The sequence below is a fragment of the Gorilla gorilla genome, chromosome 6 (assembly GCF_029281585.2).
Source record: "Gorilla gorilla gorilla isolate KB3781 chromosome 6, NHGRI_mGorGor1-v2.1_pri, whole genome shotgun sequence".
NCBI classification, from domain to species: Eukaryota; Metazoa; Chordata; class Mammalia; order Primates; family Hominidae; genus Gorilla; species Gorilla gorilla.
In genome coordinates this window covers 105,617,435-105,642,495 of record NC_073230.2, presented here as the reverse complement: position 1 = coordinate 105,642,495, position 25,061 = coordinate 105,617,435, and the positions used below count along the sequence as shown (strand labels likewise).

Sequence of the window (25,061 nt, the reverse complement as noted above, 5' to 3'; positions counted from 1 at the left end):
CCCAGCCATTTGGGAGGCTGAAGCTGAAGAATCGCTTAAACCTGGGAGGTGGAGGTTGCATTGAGCCGAGAAGCACTCCAGCCTGGGTGACAGAGCAAGACTGTCTCAAAAAGAAAAAAAAAAAGAAGCAGCAGCAAATATCCCTGTCCTGATGGAGGCTATATAACAACCAAACAAGTGAATGCATAAGACAATTTCAAGGTTATGGTAGATACCATAAGTGGGAGACGAACAATGAGAACACATGGACACAGGGAGGAGAACATCACACACTGGGGCCTCTCGGGGGGTGGGGAGATAGCGGGTGATAGCATTAGGAGAAATACCTAATGTCGATAACAGGTTAGTGGGTGCAGCAAACCACCATGGCATGTGTATACCTATGTAACACACCTGCACGTTCTGCACATGTATCCCAGAACTTAAAGTATAATAAAAAAAGAGATTAAAAAATTATGATATATAAAATCCCAATTCAAGTTGTTTTAAAAAGAGAAAACAATTATCTTTAGATAATAGTCAGCGGACAATATAGACGGCAGAATTAAAGCCTCGTCATATTTTCTAATAGAACTTTCTGATAAACTTGATTAAATAAAAATTTTAAATATCACTAAACACATAGAAGAAATAAATTTAAACCTTCACAAAAAATAAAGTACAATGAATGAAGACAAGATGTACTTGAAAAAAGAACCGAATAAATATTCTACATATAAAAAAATCTGATGATATTGTGGTGATTCTTTACTTTGCTACTAGTTTCTCTTTTTTTCCTCTGAAAAATTTCTTGGGATGTATTTGGTTTCATTAGTAAAATTCTAAGTTTCTTTGCAATCTGAACATTGGAGCTTCATACATAGCCAGTATGCCCTAACGTTATCTTTGGACAACTGTAAAATTAGAACACTGCCAGACATATTTAATGTATGATGTATATCAACACTGGGACACATTTTATACTATCTTTATTCCAAAATCAAATGATTCACTGTGGTTTATAAATGTACATGGATATATCTCTACCTAAGCAGATAGTTAGGAGAGTTAGTAAAAAGGAGGTGGAAAATAGGAGTCACTGTCCCTTCACAGGGAGAGAATTCTGCTTTTCTCCTAATATACCCTTTGCTTGAACAGACTCCAACCCCTCATCTTTTGTCCTTTAAATGACCACATTTATTTTAACTTTGATAAACAACACAGAAAGATATTTGATCCATCAACATTCACCCTCATTGCTAGAATACGGGTTGAAATCATTATCTACGGCTAGCACTATATAAAAGCTTTTATCCTCTTAGGATTTTTTAGAAAGCACCTCCTTTTTATTTAATTATACTGGCCAAATCTGTTGAAGGTAGAAATGATTTGTATTTCAGCACTTAAGAGTCTTGTATTGAAAACAGCAGCTTTTGCAAGCCCCGATGCAACTGACAAAAAGACAAAAGAAAAAGAAAAAAGAAAAAAATATTTCCTACACATTGACCCAATGAAAAAGTCCATAACCAGCCCCAGCATTAACGTCACAAACCATCTTTACTGTCAGTCAGGTCTTTCACAGCGCACTTAAGGTGAGCAATGAATAGTAATACTTCCACTGCTTTCTCAGTTACCCAAGTTCAAAATCTCATAATATTTTTGCCACATTCCGATTTATTCTGAAGTGGGTCTGGATTGCTTGTGAAAGGTTCTCTCACATTTCCAAAGCCACTGTCTTTCATTTGGCCATTATTATTTCTCAAACGCTTCACATTTTCACCAAAAGTAACCTGTTTAATACAACCACTCCCCTTCAAACCTCAATGCCTTAATGCCTTTATCTATGAAATAAAGTAAAAATGTTTACAAGAAATTTAAAGTATATAATTCTGTTGGTGTTCTTATGCTAGTATTTATGTAATTCTGCTATTTCCAAGCCTGTATCTCCCCAGACTCAAAACAACAAACTGTAAAGATTTACTCATGGTAGTCTTTCTATTAATCTCCAGTGTATAAATGACACTTTAAGCATCAGTTATGTTCACAAACATTTTTTGAGCTAGTTTGAATTAAACAAATTAATTTAAAATATTTAACTGTGCTCTGCGTTTACTGTGAATCTCCCACTGTTTAGCCAATCTGTACAGCATTCTCAAGATGCATGCCATTCTCCATAGAACCCTACTTTGTACCTTAGGCCACTGAAAATCTATTCTCATTTTGATTCAAATTGAAGAGTCTCTCACAATTACAACATCTGCTAGCCATAAATATTTTTCCTGCCTGGAGATAATCACTATCTTGTTTCACTTCCAAAATTAAACCTTTATCTCCAATACTGAGTAGAGACATACCTGCCTCAGACACTTGCTGCCAGTTACACATAGTATCTATAATACACTTGGTCCCTTCATTCTGCATGATTGGGTTTTCACCTGCTACAGCCATAAATGAAAATCTTAGATGATTTTAGTCCTTATCACTTCCTCCCCATGCCTGATTCACAGAAGATGGAGAAGTTAGGCAGACAATCTCTGCAGCCATGACTGATTCACAGAAGATGGCTTCCACAAAGGTTTCCTAAAGAACTTCCCAAATGCCCTGTCAAAAGTGGCACTGCCTCTCCAACATGATACTACAATCCACATCCATTTGACAAATGGTGGGAGAAATGGAATAAACACTACCAGGAGAGCCTACAACGATATCAGTGTGTCCTGAAACAACTCTTAGTTCCATGTGCACACATTAAAAGGGAAGAATCCAACTGTCTTAGATAGATGTCAAGCCTGAACTTTTCCTAAATTCCAGACTTTATATGACAAATAAGGAAAAATAGCCATCTTTGCTTTCCCTATCTATAGCCTTACTTACAGAAGGTGCATAAATGAAATTCAAGGTGTGAAGATACAACTGTTTAGTGAGCTACTTAAACTCAATTATCTCTATGGAAAGGAACAAAAGAAAGGCATAAAAGTATTTGTTCCTTTAGTCTTCTGATTTAATGTGCTATATAAATGGGGGTAAGAAGATGATCAGACAGGATTTCTGCTCATTCTGAGGCCACTGTGTATTCTAATGTGGATCTGCATATAATTCCAACACTGCTGTCTGCTTAATTCAATCCTTGCAGTTTTATTTTGTTAAGCCTTTGTTATGTATGAGAGGTGTCAAATATAGTAATACAAGTTCATTGGCTAAAGTCTTTGATAGATAATCATAAGCACCCTATTTAGATTTTTCAAAAAGTACTACTTGAAGGTTTAATTGTGAACTTCACATAAAGAGTATCAATTAATGATGCCCTTTTCAAAATAAAGTATCAAAGCTATTGATTACCAAAAAATTATATTCCGATTTTTAAGAGCGTATCTTCAATAATGACTCAAAATAATCAATTTGATACATCTAAGCAAAGAAGTGAATTGATAAAATTTGGGGGTTTCAAAACTAAAGAATATTCCTGCTCAGAATTATTATTAATTTATTAAGATTCAAAACAGAATGGAAGCCCTGCCCCCCTCCCCCCGACACACACACAATTCCAGAAAGCATAATGACCAACATCCTCTCTTCTATGTAACTCTAACTGGAAAATTTAAACACATCAACGTAATATTCATAATATGATCTCTGCTCAATTACATAGCCGTAGTACTTGGAATAATGAAACATCAGAAGAACAAACACAATGTTAGGAATTTATATTTGCTCCTTTTTGTACTGTTCACATCAGCTGTTAAATAAATTTTCTTCAATCGTGCTATTTTCCTGTCTTTGTACAACAAAACCTTTTGGGCTCTTACTTTTAAACTCATCACAACTAAACTTTTCTGCAAACCGTAACATCTAAATGGACTATTTACTCCATCAAAGCAGTATTCCCATTCTCTCTTACCTGAGTTGTGATTCCCAGTCAACTTTGGGCTCCTCTCATGTTTATGTAAATGCTATCCATCTTTTACAATCCACATTGAATTTCCTTTCCTCCTTTGTCATGTATTATTCCATCATCAATGAACATCTGCTGTTTTTCAACTATTACAGTACCATTATACCCCGAACCACAGCATTTAAATTCAAATATGTAGTGATTTACAGTATTTTCCAATTGTTTCCTCTTGTCTCCTCATATAAACTTTTAAAAAGTGCAAACATGGCCAGGCATGGTGGCTCACATCTGTAATCCCAGCACTTTGGGAGGCCAAAGCAGGCGGATCACCTGAGGTCAGGAGTCCAAAACCAGCCTGGCCAATATGGTGAAACCCCATCTCTACTAAAAATACAAAAATTAGCCCGGCATGCTGGCATGTGCCTGTAATCCCAGCTACTCGGGAGGCTGAGGCAGCAGAATCGCTTGAATGGGGAGATGGAGGTTGCAGTGAGTTGAGATCATGCCACTGCAGTCCAGCCTGGGAGACATAGCAAGACTCCATCTCAAAAAAAAAAAAAAAAAAGCAAACACTTATGCTTACTTTTACCTCTATGTTGGATACCAAGTAATTTTTAGATATTATTTAACGGTAAACTATGCAAAAGGCTTTTCTCCTATTCCTCATCATATTATTTTAAAATACTTATTGAAGACCTTCTATTACTTTGAATACCAAAAATATGTAATATAACCAGACTAGAGGTTTTAAAAATCAGTATTAGGAAGATGAAATTGAGATAAAGTTTGATAGCAGATTATGTTTTGTGCTACTCAAGAACTACTCAAGCCACATGAGCTCCCCCACAGAGGCAGTTACTCCCCAACAGCAGTTTGGATTCAGATGACTCACTGTAGTTGACATCTTCAGCTATTCATACTCATGCATAATTTATTTTGGTTAAAAACTAGACACTAGCATTCCTCAGAACTGTGATGGCATACTCAGCAACTTAATAAAACAATTTTCTTTAAAATAATACATCCAGAAATTGAATGGACATCTCCTCTCTGAAATTGCATGGATTACAATTTCTGCTATGTAATTCAGTAGCCATAAACAAACCTTGTAAAACATAAACTAAATATGCACTCTTTTCACCATAATAATGCTTACTGAATGCTAGCAATAAAATTTCTAAATCATTACAAATAGGATCAAGTGATAAAAGCATACTTTAATATGCTTGTCAGGATTGCCCCCCCCCCAAAAAAAAAAAAACCTGACACTTTCACCAAAGCACAATTTGTAAAATAATTACAGTACACGGACATGAAAGTGTATCCATACCGTATCACAATTACACAAAGAGAGGAGGATCTCAAACCAGTAAATTGAACTTACATGCATTATGCATTAACACTTCTAAACTGCCTCTCGTGGTGAATTCAAACTTTTACACCTCAGTTGATTGACACACACCTAGATATACCACAAAATATTGCAGCCTGTGATCCAAGGGTTCCAATTAGACAGTGTTTGTGGAAGTATCTGAATAGTTTATTGCATTGTCCTCTTATTATTTCATTTAGAAATAACAAAAGATTATATCAGTGAAAAGAATCAAAGGTCTAAATATGAACTCATTCTATATGCTGAAAGCAGCATATCTTTAAATCAGACGCTCACTAGGATTAAGCCAATTAGTTGCATGTTGACTTGAGAAGGAAATAAACATACTTTTAAAAATACATGAAATCGCTGGGTGCAGAGGCTCATGCCTGTAATCTGCACACTTTGGGAGGCTAAGCGGGGCAGATCACCAGGGGTCAGGAGTTCAAGACCAGCCTGACCAACATGGTGAAACCCTGTCTCTACTAAAAATACAAAATTAGCCAAGTGAGGTGGCACATGCCTATAATCCCAGCTACTCAGGAGGCTGAGGCAGGAGAATTGCTTAAACCTGGGAGGCAGAGGTTGCAGTGAGCTGAGATCACACCATTGCACTCCAGCCTGGACAACGAGAGTGAAACTCCGTCTCAAAAAAAAGATAAAAATATATGAAATCCTTAACTATATTAAGGCCTCTATAAAAAGAATGTTCATAAGGAACTTTTAGCCTATTTTAGCTCTCTGTGAATAGATGCTCCTTACAACTGTCAATTATTAAAATTTTACATAGATATATGTATAACCACTTAACAGTATATTTAAGAAAAATCTCATTTTAAAATTATGATTAATCCGATTAATCTGCATTACATTATTTTCAAAAATGTTTTACAAATATTATCTACATTTTTCATTGTCATTTATTTCCTTCTGACTATTTCTTTAACCCATTTACAGGATAGATTAACTATCCTATCAATAAGTTAAAAACTTTAAATAAATTTAAAAAGATCTACACATTAAAAATTTTCCCCAAAAATACAATTACAGAACATGTTCACATAGTAAAGCCTGCTACTTGATTTCTTTAAGTTACGTTGCATAAGTAGAAATCTGTTCATAAGAGTTGTTTTAAGTATTTAACTGGTAATGCTTACTTTGCTGAACAAAGACTAGAAGTGTCATATTTCTGTAAATTGTATTGCAAGTGATTTTTTTATTAGAGAAAGAATAGGAAATGTACTTTACTACTTTATATTGAAGTGAGAACTGATCTCATCTATATGTACTTTTTCATATTCTCTTTTGCAAACAAGATTCCATCTTAAATTGCTAAGCATTTGGCTCTCTTTTTAGACTCTGAATTCTATTTCTGACAGTGGCCCGTTAAAGTTATGACCTTCATCACCTCTAGTCTCAATTTTGAACAGAGTGGACTGCTTAGAGTAGGAGTTCACAGCTTTCTTAGAGAACAAAGAAGTATGAATCAATGTAAGTCTCTGGTTTGCACAGAAGTATGTATGAAGGAAAAAACAAGTACTCTTAAACCTCGATTTTTTTAAACTAAGTATTCTGAAAATACCCCTGCCAAGAACGTTAATTTCTTTTTAACTTTAAGGATATGTAAATATACACACATACATACACTTGCCATAACCTAGAAATTTAGAAAATGGTATGGTGAATCAAGTAATCCAATTAAGGACAATGTGAACTCCTATAAAAAGGTGCTAAATTTTGGGTCAGCCAATCTCACTTCTTGTATGGGATCCATTGCCAAGTAATTCTGTGACTGTGCAAAAGTCATTTAAATTCTTAACCCCAGTTTTCTTACCTACCAATGGAGTCAATAATGATGGTGCTATCCCTATCTGCCTATTAGAATGTTATAAAGATTTTAATTAGTAGTGGTAATAGTAATAACAACGAATGTTCACCTACAATTTTAATTTCAGAGCCCTTCCACTTATATTGCCAAATGTGATTTTTAGCTTACGAATACTCTCACATTACAAATAATGAAACTAAACACTTAAGAAATAATAAAGTCACCTGACCAAATCACACAACAAATAAGTAGCTGATCTAGGTAGGATTCATACCCACACTGCCCAACTTTAAAATCTCATATTTTCCAGTTTTCCCAAGCACCATCTTATGATTAATTTATCAAGAGGGATGGCAGATTTCAAAATACTTTATAATATGAACTCTGATTTTCTTAATCTCTTTACTCATCTTTAAAATGTAGATACCACCTCATTAAAAGAGCATAAAATGACGAAATGCATATAAAGTGCTTCATGCACAGTTTGAAATGCATGGTGTTCAAACTACAATCTCTCTTCCCTGTGACAAGAGACCAAACTCCTTTCATACTGAAGTAACATAAAGACAAGAAACATTGTTTGTAGTGAAAATGTTGCTTCCTTATCAAAGGTAACAAGATATACTTTTCGGTGAATTCATAGTCATGTCACTAAGAGTGGACATATGTGAGAGCCAGAACTAGGACCAGAACCCATATTGTTTGACACCTTACTGATGTACTTCATACTATTATTACTTTAAGGATAACCAGTATAAACTTCTAACAGATTATTACCTCTTTATCTTCAATGTAATAATATATTAGAATTATTTCTAAATGGAGCTTATATTTATCTAAACTAAGATTAAGATACCAAGAGAATTTAGTTTAGTTATAAATTAAAGATGTGAAATAGGGGAAACTGTTAGATATGTGTGTTTTCTCAAGGAATATAAACAATGAGCAAGTTAACCCTTTACTATATTCAGCTTACTGATCCAATAAATACCTTTTTTTGAGACAGAGTTTCACTCTTGTCGCCCATGGTGGAGTGCAGTGGCACGACCTAGGCTCACTGCAACCTCTGCCTCTCGGGTTCAAGTGATTCCCCTGCCTCACTCAGACTCCAGAGTAGCTGGGATTACAGGTGCCCACCACCACGCCCAGCTAATTTTTTGTATTTTTAGCAGAGACAGTGTTTCACCATGTTGGCCAGGCTGATCTCAATCTCCTGACCTCAGATGATCCACCTGCCTCGGCCTCCCAAAATGCTGGGATTACAAGCATAAGCCACCGCACCCAGACCCAGTAAATGATCTTAACGGTGGGTATCTGCCTTCACAGCAGAACATCTGTTCCTACCAAGCTACTAATATATAACAACAGGCTTACTAGACATTATGAAAGCCGGCTCTCCAGAAAGATACCTGAAACATCTAGTCATTTAAAAGCTGAAGGTAAAAAAAAAAAAAAAAAAAAAAAAGGCTTTGGTTCCAATGATTAAACTTATGTATGTATATAACATTAATATTACATATAATGTATATGCCTAGGTGTATATTAACACATAAATCCAGGGAATATCCAAATCATAAGAAAACAGTGCAAACTGGATCACATCAAAGATGAGAGCTAAACAGAGTGTTTGTAAACGTAATTAAATAATACACGTTTTTAAATGATTGAATTATATTTCTTTAATTTAATGAGAAAACTACTTTAAATAAAGGTAAATTCATTTTGTTACAATTAGGATATTCTCACTTTAAACAGTGTGAACAATACCATAGAGATTATCAGAGAATTGCAAAAAACCCAATAAACTTTGTTTTCCAAAAACCTTATGCATAGAATCTAGGTACTTAATTTTTTTTCTGTTGGCTTCATGCAAACATTAGGACCAGTTAAAGCATACACGGCTGTGACAAGCAAAGAATGAACAAAGAAACTGACCAAACTTGGCATCACAGGCTTAAAATATTTCAAATCCTCATTGTTATTTAGAATGAAAAATCCCTGACATTTTGCCAAGAAGAATACCAAGGCTGAAGATGTAAAAATGAAGAATCAAGTCCTTTAACCCTTTATATCATATACTTGTTTAAGCATTTGATGATTTAGAGTTTTTAAATTATACCAGTGTTAATTTTAGTTATAACATGAATTTAAAAAATAAAAAAATAGTGCATAAATGTATGGCATAAAAAGTAAAAGCCTCCCTCACTACCACCAAGCCTTACTCTCTGGAATCAATCAGTATTAACTTTTGCTTTTAGTTTTTCTTGTGGTAGCCAATAGAATATCAAATAGTAGATTTTGATTTTATTTTTATGTATAAATTGAAAATCTAACGTATTTTTACCTTGTTATCCAAGGTGAATTTTTTCATAAGACATTATACTATTACCTGTTTTTAGGAATAGAAATAGTTCCTTATGCTGTGGATTTCATAAAATGCTCATTCCTTTACATTCACATTACAATAGGCAGGAGTGAAGAAAACATCTGTTATCCACATTCCTGGGTACATTCACACCCTTTCCTTTCTTAGTACCCTTACCCTTGACCCACAGCCTCAGTTAGGACTACAGCCGATTAGAATTTTAGTCACCATTAAAAATTCTAGATTGCCAAGTAACTCATCAATTTCAGACTGTAATCACCCAATAGAAGGCAGTGAGGGAACCCTACAACCCAACCCCATCCCTCTCTTGGAACATACTACAACCCTCCCCTACTTCAATTTTCTTCATAACACATTGTCATCTGTCTCACCATATGTTTTATTTATTTGTGACTCTTAATAAAATACATGCTCCGTAAGGGAAGGATTTTTTCAACTTTGTTCACTTTCATATTCCCAGAGTCTAGAACACACCTGAAGTATGGTAGATGTTAAGTAAGTAAATACTTTTTTTCTTTTGTTTTTTAACTCTATGCAATCTGGGAAAATTCTAGGTCCTTATTTTTTAGACCATTAACTGAGTTCCTTTTTTTTACCCTTAACCAGCCCATTGAAATTTGTGTACGTTAACTATAGAGAAAATATCTTCTTGCATATCTCTCAGGAATAGTAAGAATTTTCTTACATTCTTTGAAGAATGAACTTTTTCCTATGAGGTTGATTGTTATTTTTGTTATTGTTTCTGTCAGTTCAATATATGTCATTCATGCCGTGTTATTGCTAAAATGTCTAGTTAGGCTCTTAATCCACTCATAGGTAATCAACAGTTTTTTGTCTGTTTGTAGACAGTTCTGCTTCCCCATTTGTTCTCTACTTCGAATGAGAGAAAACAGGATAGCAGGGGGTCAGTATCCAAGTAAGGACAGTTTTACTCTGATGGTAATAGTTTAGGGGATTTGACTCATAGATGAGTAATGTTCTATTTGTTTTCTTTTTTGCAATACCCCATTGTGGGAGAGAAGCATCACCTCCACTTCTATTCTTCTTTTTGAAGGTCCTAGTTTTCTCATGGGGGCCCTTCCTCAGGCAGGTCACCCTTTCATTAGTGGATTAATCTCTGGCTTTAGCCTGAAGGGGTTCCTCCTGTACCTTGTCTTCCCAGTGAAGATTAAGAAAGAGACCAATTGTCCTTTTGTTCCTACTGCAGTTCTGAAATTTATTCTTTGACTACTACCACATCCCACTACTGCTTTTTATATTTTTTGATTCCAAGTTAGGGCTTCTCTGAGGTCTCCTGACTAGCCACTTGGACAGTGGTTTTCTCTGCTCTTTTTCCTTTCCATTTTCTTTCTACCTTCAAGGAATTCTTCAACATACCAACTTATGTTTTTGGAGCTCTTTCACATTTCTTGGAATGACTATACTTTAAATCTTTTAGAAAGTGGGACTTGAAGATAGAGGAGATGAGCATTTGTGTGCTCAGTCCTCCTTTTTAAGAGGAACTGTGTGGCAGTTTTTGCTTAGAATTTAAGCTTAAAAAAAAAGTCTTTGTGCTAAAAACAGCAAGCAACTAAAAAGAGAACATCCTCTTTTCTAAAAGTTCTTTCAGTTACTTCACCATCAGGAATGTCTTACAGGCTTTCTCTCTCCACAGATTCCAGCCTCCTGACATTTGGCATACCTCCACTATTTTCTACCAGCTCTTCTGAACAACTTCTCCCCATTTCTCTTACTAGAAAAAAAAGATGCAACAGGATTATCCACGGAAAGGCCATGGCCAGTTAAGCCATTTAACCCAACTGAAGAATTTCAGTCATTATTTTTTTGTTTTGTCTATTAAGTGGAGAAAGTTTATATGAAAGTTGATATATGCAAGTCAAGGAGTTTTTTGTTTGTTTGTTTTAGCTCATTAAAGGTGGCTATGGTTTTGTTAGACAAAATATCTGGCTTCTGCCAAAAGACTTATATATGTGCCATAATGACTAAAAAAAAAATAACAAGAAAACTTCGCTTAAATCCATTTTAATCCCTAACATTTGGTTCATTTTCAACATTCTGAAAAGTGATAAGTCATTTTCACTTATTATGAAATTTAATAAGAGTTGGGAAAATTACCAAACATTAGGGACAGGCCTTTAGATCTCTGTTCCTAAATATATCTTGAGTGAGGCTACATACCAAAAGAGATAAAGTAAATCAACAAAAACAATATACTTCTGTCTCCAATTAGAAAGCAAACGTTCAGGTTCTGTGTCAAAATGCATGCCCAAAGAGAGGACAAATATTAGAGAGATTTATTCAATCAATGGGCCGCAAGAAGAGATACAGCTATACACCCCTCTGGTCAAGGTCTAGGCATCAAAGGTCTAGGCTTGCAGCCAGTGGATTCTTAAGGTTTGTTTGGAACAGCATACATCTTGATAGCCTCCAGAGAAGGCAGTTAATTTAAAGGTGATCCTCTTCACATAGATGTTTGGGTTGCCTAAAGTGCTCATGTGTGGCAGGGTTGGGTCGGGGAGTGATGATTCGTGAGTTTGGAACTAAGGGAGTAAACACGTCCCCTTCTCTAAAGCTTGTGGCTGAGTGTAGCTAATTATCTAGTCCTTCCTTCCTTCCTTCCCAGACCTGGTAGTCATTACAGAGCCATGATGGTCACAAGCAAATATAGTCATAATTCTGATAGATTGGTAACAAAAAATGTTAGAGAAATTCTTCCTTTTTTAAGGAATGTTAAGTGTATCTATTTCACCCATACATTACGCAAGCAAAGAGTTACATGCATATAAACAACAAGCTGGAAAATAATAAATTCACATAATTGTACCAAAGGATGTCCAGCTTCTGTCCCTATCTTGCATAGAAAAACCATTTACTCAATCTGAATACTTGAGGGCAACTTGACCCAGAGTGTTACATCCTCTTTGGAAGATGCAGATTTACTTTTTCATGGATACGTACGAAAGTTATGGTGTTTTACACCACAACTGTGCCAGAAGTGATGGTTGTCCCCAAAATTTCACAACCTTATCTCCTGTAACAGAAGCTTACAGCCTCTCTCTAGAGCTCTAACTTCTCAATTCTGACCTCCATAAAATTTAGGAGTTAGAGAAACTGGCCATTTGGTAGGCAGTATTAGAAAAGATGCCTTTCTAGAGTTCAGAATTGGACCTTTTGATTGCATTTTTTCTTATAGGAAAAAAAAATCAATGAAAGTTAAAATGAAATGATATCACTAATACTATTGATCGAATGTCTTTAGATGGCTGCCTCAGCATCTAAGAATTTATGATACTGTTATCTATGTAAAAAAGAATGTACAATAAATTTAAAGGCCAAATTTGTTTCAAATATTAAGATCATCTGTGTTGCCATATATTGCAACTTTAAAAGCACTTCACGTATCTAAAATACCTTCTCATACAAATTTTCAGTTAATCTTCCAGTGTGTCTGGCAGAGAGCATGTTATTATTTTCATATGTCAAATGGTGCCATTGTAACAGAAAGTGTAAATGGCTTGTCCAAGTTTATTCAGTCAATAAGGAAATGCCTTCCTTTACATAGCTAGTGAGCCTCTCTACCTGCCCTTATGTTCCTAGCTTCTTCCATGCTCATTTATGTGTGTTCAAATTCTTATTATCTTTCATATTCCCAGCTCACATACTTCACCTTTCATGAAGATAGCTCTAATATCCCCCACTATTGTGATGGTTTCTCCCTTTGACCCTATAACACTTCATCTCTCTTCCTACCATAGGTAAACTGATTTGGAATCAGAATGATTGGCTTCTGTTTGGGAATATACTATCTGGGTGATCCTCACAACTAAACTAACTATAGTAACTACTTCAATGCCAGTTTCCTCATTGGTATAATAGAGAAGAAACACAAAATTATGGGAAGTTTAATTTTAATAAAACAAAGGACTCTGTGAACTGAAAAGCCCTATACAAACTTACTTTTTTTTTTTTTTTTTTTTTTTTGAGACAGAGTCTTGCTTTGCTCTGTTGCCCAGGCTGGAATGCAGTGGCGTGATCTTGGCTCACTGCAAGCTCCGCCTCCCCAGTTCAGGCCATTCTCCTGCTCCAGCCTCCCTAGTAGCTGGGACTACAAGCACCCGCCACCATGCCCAGCTAATTTTTTGTATTTTTAGTAGAGACGGGGTTTCACTGTGTTAGCCAGGATGGTCTCAATCTCCTGACCTCGTGATCTGCCCGCCTCAGCCTCCCAAAGTGCTGGGATTACAGGCATGAGCCACCGCGCCCGGCCCAAAGTTACTTTTTATAGAAATAAATATATAGATGTTCTTTTTATGTGCAACTTGTATTTCCCCTATTTATGGTTGAGAGAAGACTGCATATCTAACAAATATTTGATTCTCCCATACCATTCAATAATGCTTTGTAACTAGGCATTTGATACAAATTAGTACAATGAACCATCAAATGTGTATCATATTAATTGAGGTAACTTTCGAAAAGTAGAAAGCTCATCACTACCTGCTAAATGTGTAAGGCTAAAATCTGACTTCAACCTATCTCCAATCTCATTGCCCATTTCTTTTTCAACACCCTAGCTACCCTACATTTATTCTTGACTCCCTAAAATATACTCTGTACTTTTGTAGCTCCAAGTTTGGGCCCAAATCATTACACTCTTTCATGTCCTATATCTATTGAAATAGTGCCCATCCTTATATGCCCAGCTCAAATGCCATTTTCCCCATGAAGTTTTCCTTAATCTCATCCCCTGGAAATGAGCACTTTCTACTCTGAAGTCCATATTTATTCATATCTCTCACAGCTCTTATAATCTGGTCACATATATTATATTTTCTTGTGCATGTATTATCTCGTGATTTTTAATCTATTAAGATCAACATTCACATTTTAGTTATCTTTATATCTCACCAAACACATAACAGAATATCTTCCACATAGTAGGTATTCAAATAATAACTGTCTTTCTTACATTGGATGTAGAAACAACATATACAGCTTAAATTTCCAGCTGCATATTTCTGCCTTGTAAATTGCCACAAAACCAAGACAAATCCAAACACTATAAAATGATCATCTATCATCTGAAGTCATTATTACTTCATATTCCTATAAGGAGAGTATAATATGGGGAGAAACATATTTTACCAAGGCTTAAAAAGCTACATATATATATGTATATATAAAAACATATGTATATGTATATATTGTATATATAAACATATGTATATGTATATATGTGTATATATATAAACTACTTATAATCTGATTTCTTCCATAAGTCAAATGCAGCATATTCTTATTAATTGTAGTTTTATAAGTAAATGATTATTTATTTGAAAAGTTAAATTACTCAATATTACTTTTGTTTAAAAAAGTAAAAGTTCCTTTAGAAAACAACCAAAAGTTGACATATTTTAAATTTGCATCATTTTTCATAAGTATCCACATTAACATAATTACCAATGATCATCATTATTGTTACTATCATGATAGATTTCATTTATAACAAAAGTATACAAGCTTCACGTCTCAGGGATATTTAAATCACATAATCCTTCACTGCCTGCTGTCAGTTACCTCCTGGGCTGTTTGCAGATGTAATGCACAGATAGCCCACTAACAGTTGTCCTCCAGACAGGCTAAATGATTTCTGTGCCTTCTCATTAAGTAGAGGCTATTAGATCTCTTAAAAAAATGAATCCCTCATATTCTCTTAGAGCCTAAACCTCGTCTTTATTTATATGCTGATCATTACCTACTAAATGTGGAAAGCCAAAGTCTGACTCTAACCTATCTCCAACCTCACTGCCCGTTTCTTTATACCATCTTCACTGTTTTATTTCTTAATGCCAGAGAATTTCTGAGTTTTTAAAAATGCTTTGTATCTTCTTGTCTCTTCCCCTAAAAAAAAATAAACTCTGAATCTCTACCTATTAAAATGCTACATTATTCCAGGCCTTTTCATGCTGAACTAATATTAATAAAGTCAGTTAACTTGCTGAGAACTACTCTTCTATCCTCAATCTGAGTAAACAAACTTGTACTCATCTATATCACAATTAACCTTTTTATAATTTGATGAGTCAGAAAGTATTACCCAGCTAACCCTTGGAAACATAAGGGTACCCAGATTCAAGCCTAGGCAATATAAACTGTCATCTGAGAAGTCAGCCATACATTCTGAACCTGCTCTAACAACTTCTTCATTTTGTGAAATGATTTAATACTGTTATTAAGGACTCTCAACATGCCCTCATTTGATATATCAGAATTACTAGCAGGGAAAAGGGATGTGGAGATTAAAAAACTATATTCAGTTTTAAGTTAAAATTGTATTCAGAATTTGAAAACATTGTCCACATTTTTTTCTAACACAAATATAAATAACACTTATGAATACCAAAACTTTGATAGGTAGGAACACCAATGTAAAAGTTAAAGCAATATCATTGTATGCTAAATAACAGTGTGGGTCTTAAATACAGGGTGAAATGAGTAGATGCCCAGCATCTTTCAATCAATTTATATTTGTCTTATATGTCAAATTTTCAGAAATTGTGGCAATGTTTGAGGCTTCTAGTCAGAGAAATGTTAAAAAAAAATTACAACTGGCAGAAAACAAAACGAACGAAAGAGGGCAGAATCCAGAGAAAGACAATACCATCATGTCATATATGTGTTTAGTTAAGCATCATTTGTATAAGATGATGATATGGCTGAAGAGTATGGACTCAGTGAATAAATGCACTTACCTCCGTTAAATGAGGATTGGGATTAAAACCACAGAGACTACAGACAGTGGTTTGACACTCAGTGCATGTGTTAAAATTGGCCTTTTCTGGAACATGCAACAGAAGTTCAGTGGTATTGCAAAGAGGACAGATGGTTTTAGGGAGGCCTTGTGAAGGAGGCTGTTTTGCAGATGGAGACACTGTTGGTGGCTGCAGAGGTTTTCCAGATCCTGTTTGGCTTACTGGTTTTGTAGATTGCTGAGCCAAGGGCTTTGCTGGGCTAGGCTGTTGAGCTGAGGGTTTTGCTAAGCCAGGCTGTTGAGATGGGGGTTTTGTTGAGCCAGGCTGTTGAGGTGGGGGCTTTGCTGAGCCAGGCTGTTGAGGTGGGGGCTTTGCTGAGCCAGGCTGTTGAGGTGGGGGCTTTGCTGGGCCAGGCTGTTGAGGTGGGGGCTTTGCTGGGCCAGGCTGTTGAGGTGGGGGCTTTGCTGGGCCAGGCTGTTGAGGTGGGGGCTTTGCTGGGCCAGGCTGTTGAGGTGGGGGCTTTGCTGGGCCAGGCTGTTGAGGTGGGGGCTTTGCTGGGCCAGGCAGTTGTGAAGGAGGCTTTGTTGGGCCAGTCTGCTGGGCAGAAGTCTTTCCGGGTCCTGCCTGTTGAGCTGGAATCTTTCCTGGCCCAGGCTGCTGAACTGGAGTCTTTGTAGGCCCAGGTGCCTTAGCTGGAGACTGTAGCCCAGGTTGTTGAGCTAGGGGTTTTGGTGTCCCCACCTGCTGGGTTGGAGGCTTTGCTGGCCCTGGCTGTTGAGCTGGAGTCTTTCCAACTCCAGGAGGCTGAGCTAGAGCCTTTGGCCCAGGCTGCTCCGATGAAGGCTTCTCTGACCCAGTCTGCTGAGCTGGAGGCTTAGCAGGACCAAGAGGCTGAGCTGGAGGCTTTGTTGTCCCTGGTGGCTGGACTGTGGGTTTCACTGTCCCTGGTTGTTGAGCCAGTGGCTTTGTTAGCCCTGAGGGCTGAGCTGGGGGCTTTGCAGGCCCAGGCTGTGATTTTTCATGTCCAGGCTGCTGTGCTGGAGGTTTTCCAGGAGTTGGTTGCTGAATAGGTGGTTTGGATGGGCTTGGCAGTGAGGGTTTAACTGATTCTCCCCTTACTATGTCTGCCTGTTTAGTCTGAGGCCTGGATGCATCTCGTTGAAGTGGCAATTTTGCATGGTCTGTCTGAGGAGTCTGGGCAGGACCCTGAATTGGCTTTCCTGTACCTGGAGGTTGTGATTTAATTTTTTCTGGTTGTTGAGAAGATATTGATTTGGGAGTGCCATCCTGCTGAAGTGGATCCCTACCAGGTCCTTGCTGCTTAGGAACCGGCTTGGGTGGCTGTTGTTGTAAAGGAGGTTTTATGATTCCTTCAGGTTTTCCTTGCTCCTTCTGAACCACTTTTTGTTTCTTGGTGGTTTCTTCCTGGGATGCCTCAGAGTCTGATATCAAATCAAAAGGGTTGAATTTATTTACAACAGAGGAAACAGCACTTAAAGGGTTAACCTCTGAGAGGAAGCCAGGCATCATACTAGACTTGTGCTCTTCCTTTAAATCAGTTCTGGACTTTGATTCTTTCAAGCTAATAGTGGAAGGACTCCTCCCAGGCAATTTCTGCTCTGACCTGAAAGTGTCTGTAGTTCTACTTTTACTGAGACCAGGTTGAGCTGGACGCCCAGGGTCCGGGGGTCTTCCTGATTGCTTTGGAGGATGACTACTATCCAACTCTTGTTTCCTAGAAGAGTTAAAAAAAAAAAAAAAAATCAAGTGAAAATAATGGAAATTATTTCAAATCAAAGTAATACAAAACACCTATTGCTTATATCTTCAAAATTATGAACGTATAAATATAACTAGAACCCATTTTTGTAGCATCCTTTAAGTGATCATAAAACTTTTAACGCTTTTTTTCTTTCTTTAAATGGGTAGAGATTTTCAACAAGCAAGTGAAGAAAAAAAAACTTGCTCTTATGAGTGATAAAAATTAAAATATATAATTAGAAAATACTTATAATAAAAGTAATTTACCTTTGCACTTAATAGAATCTGGCCTTAAAACTTAACTAAATATAGGTTTAAATTAAAACCTCAATAAATCAATACAAAGTCATATTATAAGGCATACATGTTCACAGAGTGTATTTTTTTCTTTTTATCAAAAGTTATGGTCTTTTGATATAAGAAAGTCTTCCAAATGCTAGCAGCATTGAGAATTAAAAATATTCATTTTTAAATATAGGAGTCTGCTGAGACTTTTTAAAAATTTCATTTTGAGAATTTACATGAACTAAATAGGGAATACAATGTGAAATAAGGGGAGTTTCTGATAATGGAGTTTACATGATGCTTTCCCAGGAATGCTAAAAAGATTATAATCTATTTAATTTTACTTGGGCTTCTAGTGATCCAGGTCACTGGCCAGAAGAGACTGGGACACAGATGTGGGCACCTAAAATCATGACAGTCCCAGAGAGTGACTGGGGATTATCCCCATGCCTCCATCTATAAAGGCACCATTCATCAAATATTATCCTTATGAAACATTACAGAATGAGAATTTCCACATTCATTTAGACATTCTTGAGGAACAACCCCATCTTTATTATTGAAGATCAGTGTTATCTTTTTAAAAAAATAACTGATTATTAACCCGAAATTTTTATGGGAAGCATAATAGATGCTTAAATCATCTTGACATATATCTTGGTATCCATATATCTTACTCAGTGTTTGCTACGCTATCTCTTAATGCCATTGATTGATTATTAGTAATCTAATTTATTATTGACATTGAGATTAAATGTAGCAAGTAGTTAATTTTCAAGATATATCTTAATTCATAGACAAATATACAAGACATATTTTTTAAAACAGCCTTGGAAACATGATACATTTTAAATGACTATGGTTAAATAATTAAAATAGGAGTTTCTTATTTTTTATATATCTATTGTTTTAGCCAAAAGTCATATTAAATACAGAAACTTTTAAAATAATTCATACTTTAACTTTTAAAATAATTCATACTTTAGTGATAAAGTTGCAGCTAAAAGAATATTCTGAATTAGAATTATGGAGAAAATCATATTATAAGTATTTTATTTGATATATGAGGCTTTTTAAATTTTGAAAAATGTTTCTTTTTAATTAAAGGAAACAAGAATAAAGAAAGTAACTTAGTAGCACCTAAAATATAATATCAGAATAAAGATTTATAGGTTCTAATTGGGTTTACCAAAATTTACCTGCTAATGAGACAGACTACAAATATTTTATTTCATATTCAATACTTCTTATGAATTAACTTTTTCCAAATTTCCTGACATAGAAATTTGAATACAGGTAAGGATGTAAGAGATAGCAGAAAGAAGCAAAGAAGCATTACTTCTAGGTAGCAAGCACTTAGAAGAAAAGAAAATAATCTATAAATGGCAACGTATGCATAAAGTGATTTTCTGGTAAAAAGACAAATAAGTAGATGCTGAATTTTTGAAATTTCCTCCAAGGAAAAGTTTACAAAAATATATATATTCTACCATGTCTCTCAAGGCTTTACTTAAACAGAACAAAAAGTGTTACCCTAGTTAATTCCAATAGTTCCAAGCTAGCTCTTAAAATGGACTGCTACATATTTCCATTTGGAGAAAATCATTCTGAACATTTCTTTTTAGGTACACTATTCAGACCTTGACATTATTCTATAAATCTTCTATATTTACTTAATATATTGTACCATTCCCTTGAACAGCACATGCTTAGGGCTGATTACAGGTATGGCAATCCCATGAGTAATTATTAGGCATTTTATTTAAATAACTTCCCTGTACAGAGTCCTATAAATCTAACTTTAAGCAGAGTACCAAAAAAAATCTACCTTAATTATACTAAATTTTTCTCTCTTGAATATACTACTAAACTTATTTTAATCATTGTTTTAATATTTCACTTAATCCATCATATTTGTAAAACAACAAAAAATAAACTTCATGAATGTCAAATATTTGTGATAATCAGAAACAGCAGAATTGAAAGCAAGCTGCTTGCACCAGGAATTATAATTGCATGTACTTCCTACAAATATAAGTTGTACTTTACTATAGAATCCCCATCAGAAAATAGGCATACAACCCTAAAGACTGTCTTATAATTTAAACTTAGTTAGTTGCTATAACTATGTAAATAAAAGTAAAACACAGAGATCTTTGAGTGGGAAATGGAAAGAAAATCAAGAGAAAAAATTGTCAATACCAAACAAAAATGTAAAGGTGCTGCTGTCTTTTGGTGAAATTTTGTTAGGCATAACAGTTTTACTGTTAAAAAGAAAAGTGATTAAAATGCAATATCTGCCTTGTATACTAGACTGTGAACTCCTAGAGAGAAAGGATATATTTCACTTATCTTTGCATCATTAGAACCAAGTCTGGCAACTAGTAGATGAGCATTAATATTTGATGAATTAATGAATAAGTGGATGATTAACAATGAGTGAACCAAGGAATAAATACATCATGTATTCGTTTTACTTTAATGTTTCTTGAATTGCTTTCACTTAAAATTCTTCTACAGGCCTTGAGATATAAATAGATAAATTTCATATTCTTTTTAGAACCTGGATTTGGCCTGCACCTTTAGGAAGAAGCCCAGTAGGGGAGGCTGAAAGTAGTAAAGAAAATAATCAGTTCAGTCAGAATTCTTATTAAATATTCTACTAATCAGAGAATTTTTTTCAATAAAGCCCTTCTCATATGATATATCTGTGACTGTAAATAGAAAGAGTAGGAAAAGTAATGCAATTGCACTTCTCTGGGTCTACAATGAACAAAAAATCCACAAGCATTTCATTTGTAACCTGTCTTCTACTGCTAGCTTGCAACTACTTATATTTAGTACTACACCTCCCTTTTCATTTTACTATTGTCATCCTTGGATTAGAATTTTTCTTTCAAATGTTAGCAGAAAACAAAATATTTCCCCTAAGATGAGGAAAACATATATGCAAAATGTAGGAATGTAAAAGCATCTGAGATAATAAAATCTTTTATAAATGGAACACAACAAACAATGACACTTGACAGTGCTGAGTCACATAAAATTTTATAATTATAGTCCCAAGCAACCTTGGGACTATCTGTTAATTTTTATATATTATATAAATAAATGAATATCTATGCATTTATGCTCTAAGTCCCAGGATATAGGGACTAAGAGAAGCAAAGTGACTAATTCAAGGTCATAAAACTAGTTAGTCACAGAAATCTGGTATCCTCACTCCTGGTTTGTGGGCAGAGGAGGTGGTTTACACCCCATTGAACTGATTTTTCCACATGTAAAAGAAAACTGACACATCAAAATAACCCAAAAACAATGTACAATTCAACAATTTGTCTGTAGCCATCGGTGACAGTGTCACCCATTGCTGATACCGGTATTGCCACTCTTTATATTTGTAGGGTTTGTGTAAATTACAACTCAAACAAAAACATTCATCTCAACTTTTAATTGATCCTCAATGGACTCTCTAAGACAGGTGAGATAAGTATTAGTAGCCTTATTTAAAGGCAAGGAACATGAGACACATTGATTGAGAAGTATTTGTAATTTGCTATGAGTTGGTTAAAATCAATAGGATAAAAACCCATGCTCTCAATCTTTATTTTTAAAATTCTATGTTCAATTCACACCACTTAAATGCTTAAAACTTGAAATAATTTGTGTATGCCGTCCTATATTAATTAAATTTACATAACTCTATAACTTTAAAAGTCTAAGTGAAAAACCAAATGTTTCTTTGGTAATCATATATAGGGAAAATAACTTTAAAAAAGTTATATACCTTTTATAGAAATCTTTCAGTAAAATGTAAGAGTAAGTTGCAAAGGTCAGAAAATTATTATTTATTTTTTAGTATTTGGATGAAGTTTTCACCAATACTGTTTGGGCCATACACTAACTATTGATAAGATTTCCACCATAATAAAATTATCAATAGAGAGCTTTAAAAGTATACTATCTGATACAAATACTGCATGAAGCAACAGTTTTATAGGTGGAAATAATGTTTCTCAGCCACCTTCTAAACAGAATAAAAGTTAGAAATCTAGAAATCAAAGATCTCACTGTAACTGGTATTGGTAACCAGCATGATAGACCTGTTGCTTGTGCCTCTTAAGAAAAAATATAAAAGATCTGGCATACAGTTCTAAAAGGCTAATAAAAGTATCATACCTTGTTATTATCCTGTGAAAGTCTACTGAATGAACACTAAATTTTTTTTCTTGTCAAGTTTTCATCAAGTAGAGGAAAACAGTACATATCATAAACTGGATAAGAGAACAAGAAAGACTTTTTCCAAGTAGCCCCATAGATTACTAGTTTAAAAACACAGAAAAACATATTTAACATAAAGGGGCTAGTTTTCACTAGTACTAGTAGTTTCAAGATAAACAGACTTTTTACCTGGTAGATTTTAAGCATTTAAGATTTTATGTGAAAATATTGTCACTATCCATAAAACATTTTACATCTCTCCTATAATTATTTGGCAAAATTATGCTTACGTGACAGTGACTAAGTTAATTTTTTTTTTTATTTTATAAAGTGGAGGATAAGGATCTACACCTATATATCCAGGTCTTTCGTGCTTACAGTATCTCAAATGAAAAATTGTAGGTTTGCCTTCAGTTGTCATAAAAGAGGAATTGTTTCAGAACCACGGACAGAAAACTGTTCTCTACTAGAGGGTGCAAAGTTAAAGGGTTTGTTTACAATAAGAAAGGCAAGGCAGGCACAATGATTATACCCCTCTTAGTACTCTAATTAGAAAACAACTAATCTATTGGGATGAAGGAAAATGGAGAGTTACAGGCGGAAATGAATACATTCATATTACTGATTAGCTCTTATACTTGCCTATGCAAGTTGCCATTTATTTGCTTTGTTTTTAAAAGTATGTATTGAAAATTATTTTCTAAGGTAATAAAATTCACATGTTCTTCCCTAAACTGAGGGCCACTTTTGCATAAAACAGAGCAGTGGCTTAAAAATAGCATATGCTAATTTAGAAATATATGTACAGCACCTGCTCTGCTGTGACCAAACCATCTGTTTAATGCCACACATATTTTAGGGTTCCTCAATGAATATAAAAGGTATATTCATTCTATTCCTTCTACCTAAACAGCTTCTGCTCTCCTCTGGGGGTGGGGTGGCAAGAGAGGACAAATCACCTACAAGGGGATTAAAGTTACAGAAATATTTAGACATCATTCACAGAGAAAAACACCCCGCAATGGCCAAGAGGTTTAAACAGAGACAGGTAAACACCCAGCTCTATCCATTTCCTAACACGTCCGTGTTGTATTAATGGAAGACTTCCAGATTAGTAAAACACTGGAGGGCGTCACTCCACGCCATCCTAGAGGGGAAGGGCTCCAAAAGGCCAAAAATCACAACCTAAAATCACAGTTCCAAGAATGTAACCCTTGACTATCCCACCAGAAACTCTACAATGCATCATTTTTATTCCGCCCATCACAAGGCTTAGGATCTCTCTATGGCCACCCCACTGGGGAGAATAAAATGAATGGAGGCGACATATATGTACCGCCGTGCTGGCACATACAGGCTGGCACATATGTGCACGGGAAGCTGTACATATATGCCCGGACATATACATCATGCTGTGCATGCCTGTGCATGGAAGGCGACTCCGCAGCGGCCGGGGGGACGCTTCCCTTGGGCAGCCCCTGCGCCCTTGACATGACAGCGGCGATCTGTCTCCTCTCCTCTTCGCTCAGCTGGCTCAAATCCGCCTCCATGCCGGCCGGGATCGCGGTGTGCGAGGGGCTCCCTGCCCCGCTAGCTCCTCCTCCAGCCGCTGCGGCCGCCGCCAGCCCTTCGGGGAGCCCTTCCCCTTCCAAGCTCGCCTCGTTGCCCATGGCTCAGGGAGACTCGGGGCCGCCGCGCTCCCTCCTCGCGCCGCGTCCCAGTCGAGAAGCCCGCGGCCAGGGGAGCAGTCAGAGCCGGGGTCCGCCTCGGGGCGTGCAGGCAGCCGAGTCCCTGGACTCCGGACCAGGCACTGCCGCCCGGAACGCCAGGCAGGGGTTAGTCCCGCTCGCAGGTAACGCCCGCTGCCGGTGCCTCCTCCATGTTGGACAGCGCCAGGCAACCTTTGCAGAAGACACCTCCCGGACGCCGCCTCGGCGCCCCGAGCCGGGGAGAAGCAGATCTGAGCGGTGCCAGCCGGGCGCCGTCCGCCCCTCCCACCGCGCACCGCCTCCTCGCCCGCGCCCTCTCAGTGCGCAGGCGCCTCTCGGAACAGGTGATGCCCGCGGCCCACGCCCACCCCATCCTGCGTCGCTCCGGATCCTTCCTCGCTCTCAGCACCGATTTAAAGGAGCCCAGTGAACGCCCGGCTAAAAACAGGGAAGAAACAGGCGACGTTTCTTTCAGGCATATTTCAGGATGCCTCAACTTGAGTTTTAGCTTACTAGACACCTAGATTTAAAGGGGGGCGGGAGGGGCAGGAGAGGAAATATCTGTTTTCAGCTTTGGCTCCTGGGATTTGTAGTTTCATTTATTTTCTTTAAAAGAAGGTTTTAAAACATTCTAGGAAAGGGTTCAAGTAACTGAACATTAGCAAGAGAGACCCGGATACCTTTGAGGCACATTTCCCAAGGGAGCTAAGAATGTCCCTTTTCATTCAGAACTTTCACAGAACAATTCAATTGTTAATTAGATTATTTAAAATGATACAATATTAGTAAGCAGCTAAGGTTTTGAGTGCTTATAACTAGTTCCCTAAAGGGGGGGACTCCACAATAATAAAGGATTATGGGAAGTTGTGGACGTGG

The 25,061-nt window shown here is 36.4% G+C and overlaps 1 protein-coding gene across 6 annotated transcripts in view; it reads right to left on the bottom strand.

The window, feature by feature from the left end:
- The window catches only part of PCLO (piccolo presynaptic cytomatrix protein), a 403,311-nt gene extending 378,814 nt beyond the window's left edge, over positions 1 to 24,497 (bottom strand). For 4 of the 6 annotated variants that reach the window (XM_055347822.2, XM_055347823.2, XM_055347824.2 and 1 more), the window contains exons 1-2: positions 23,899 to 24,493; positions 16,210 to 17,944 (exon numbers count right to left, since the gene is read on the bottom strand). In XM_055347822.2, coding sequence (XP_055203797.1) covers positions 16,210 to 17,944; positions 23,899 to 24,146 — 1,983 coding nt within the window. In that variant the 5' untranslated portion in view covers positions 24,147 to 24,493. Of the gene's footprint in view, positions 1 to 16,209; positions 17,945 to 23,898 lie in introns of all 6 variants that reach the window. The other 2 variants (XM_055347826.2, XM_019031537.4) reach the window with 2 other exon arrangements.
- Between the last annotated feature and the right edge of the window lie 564 nt (positions 24,498 to 25,061).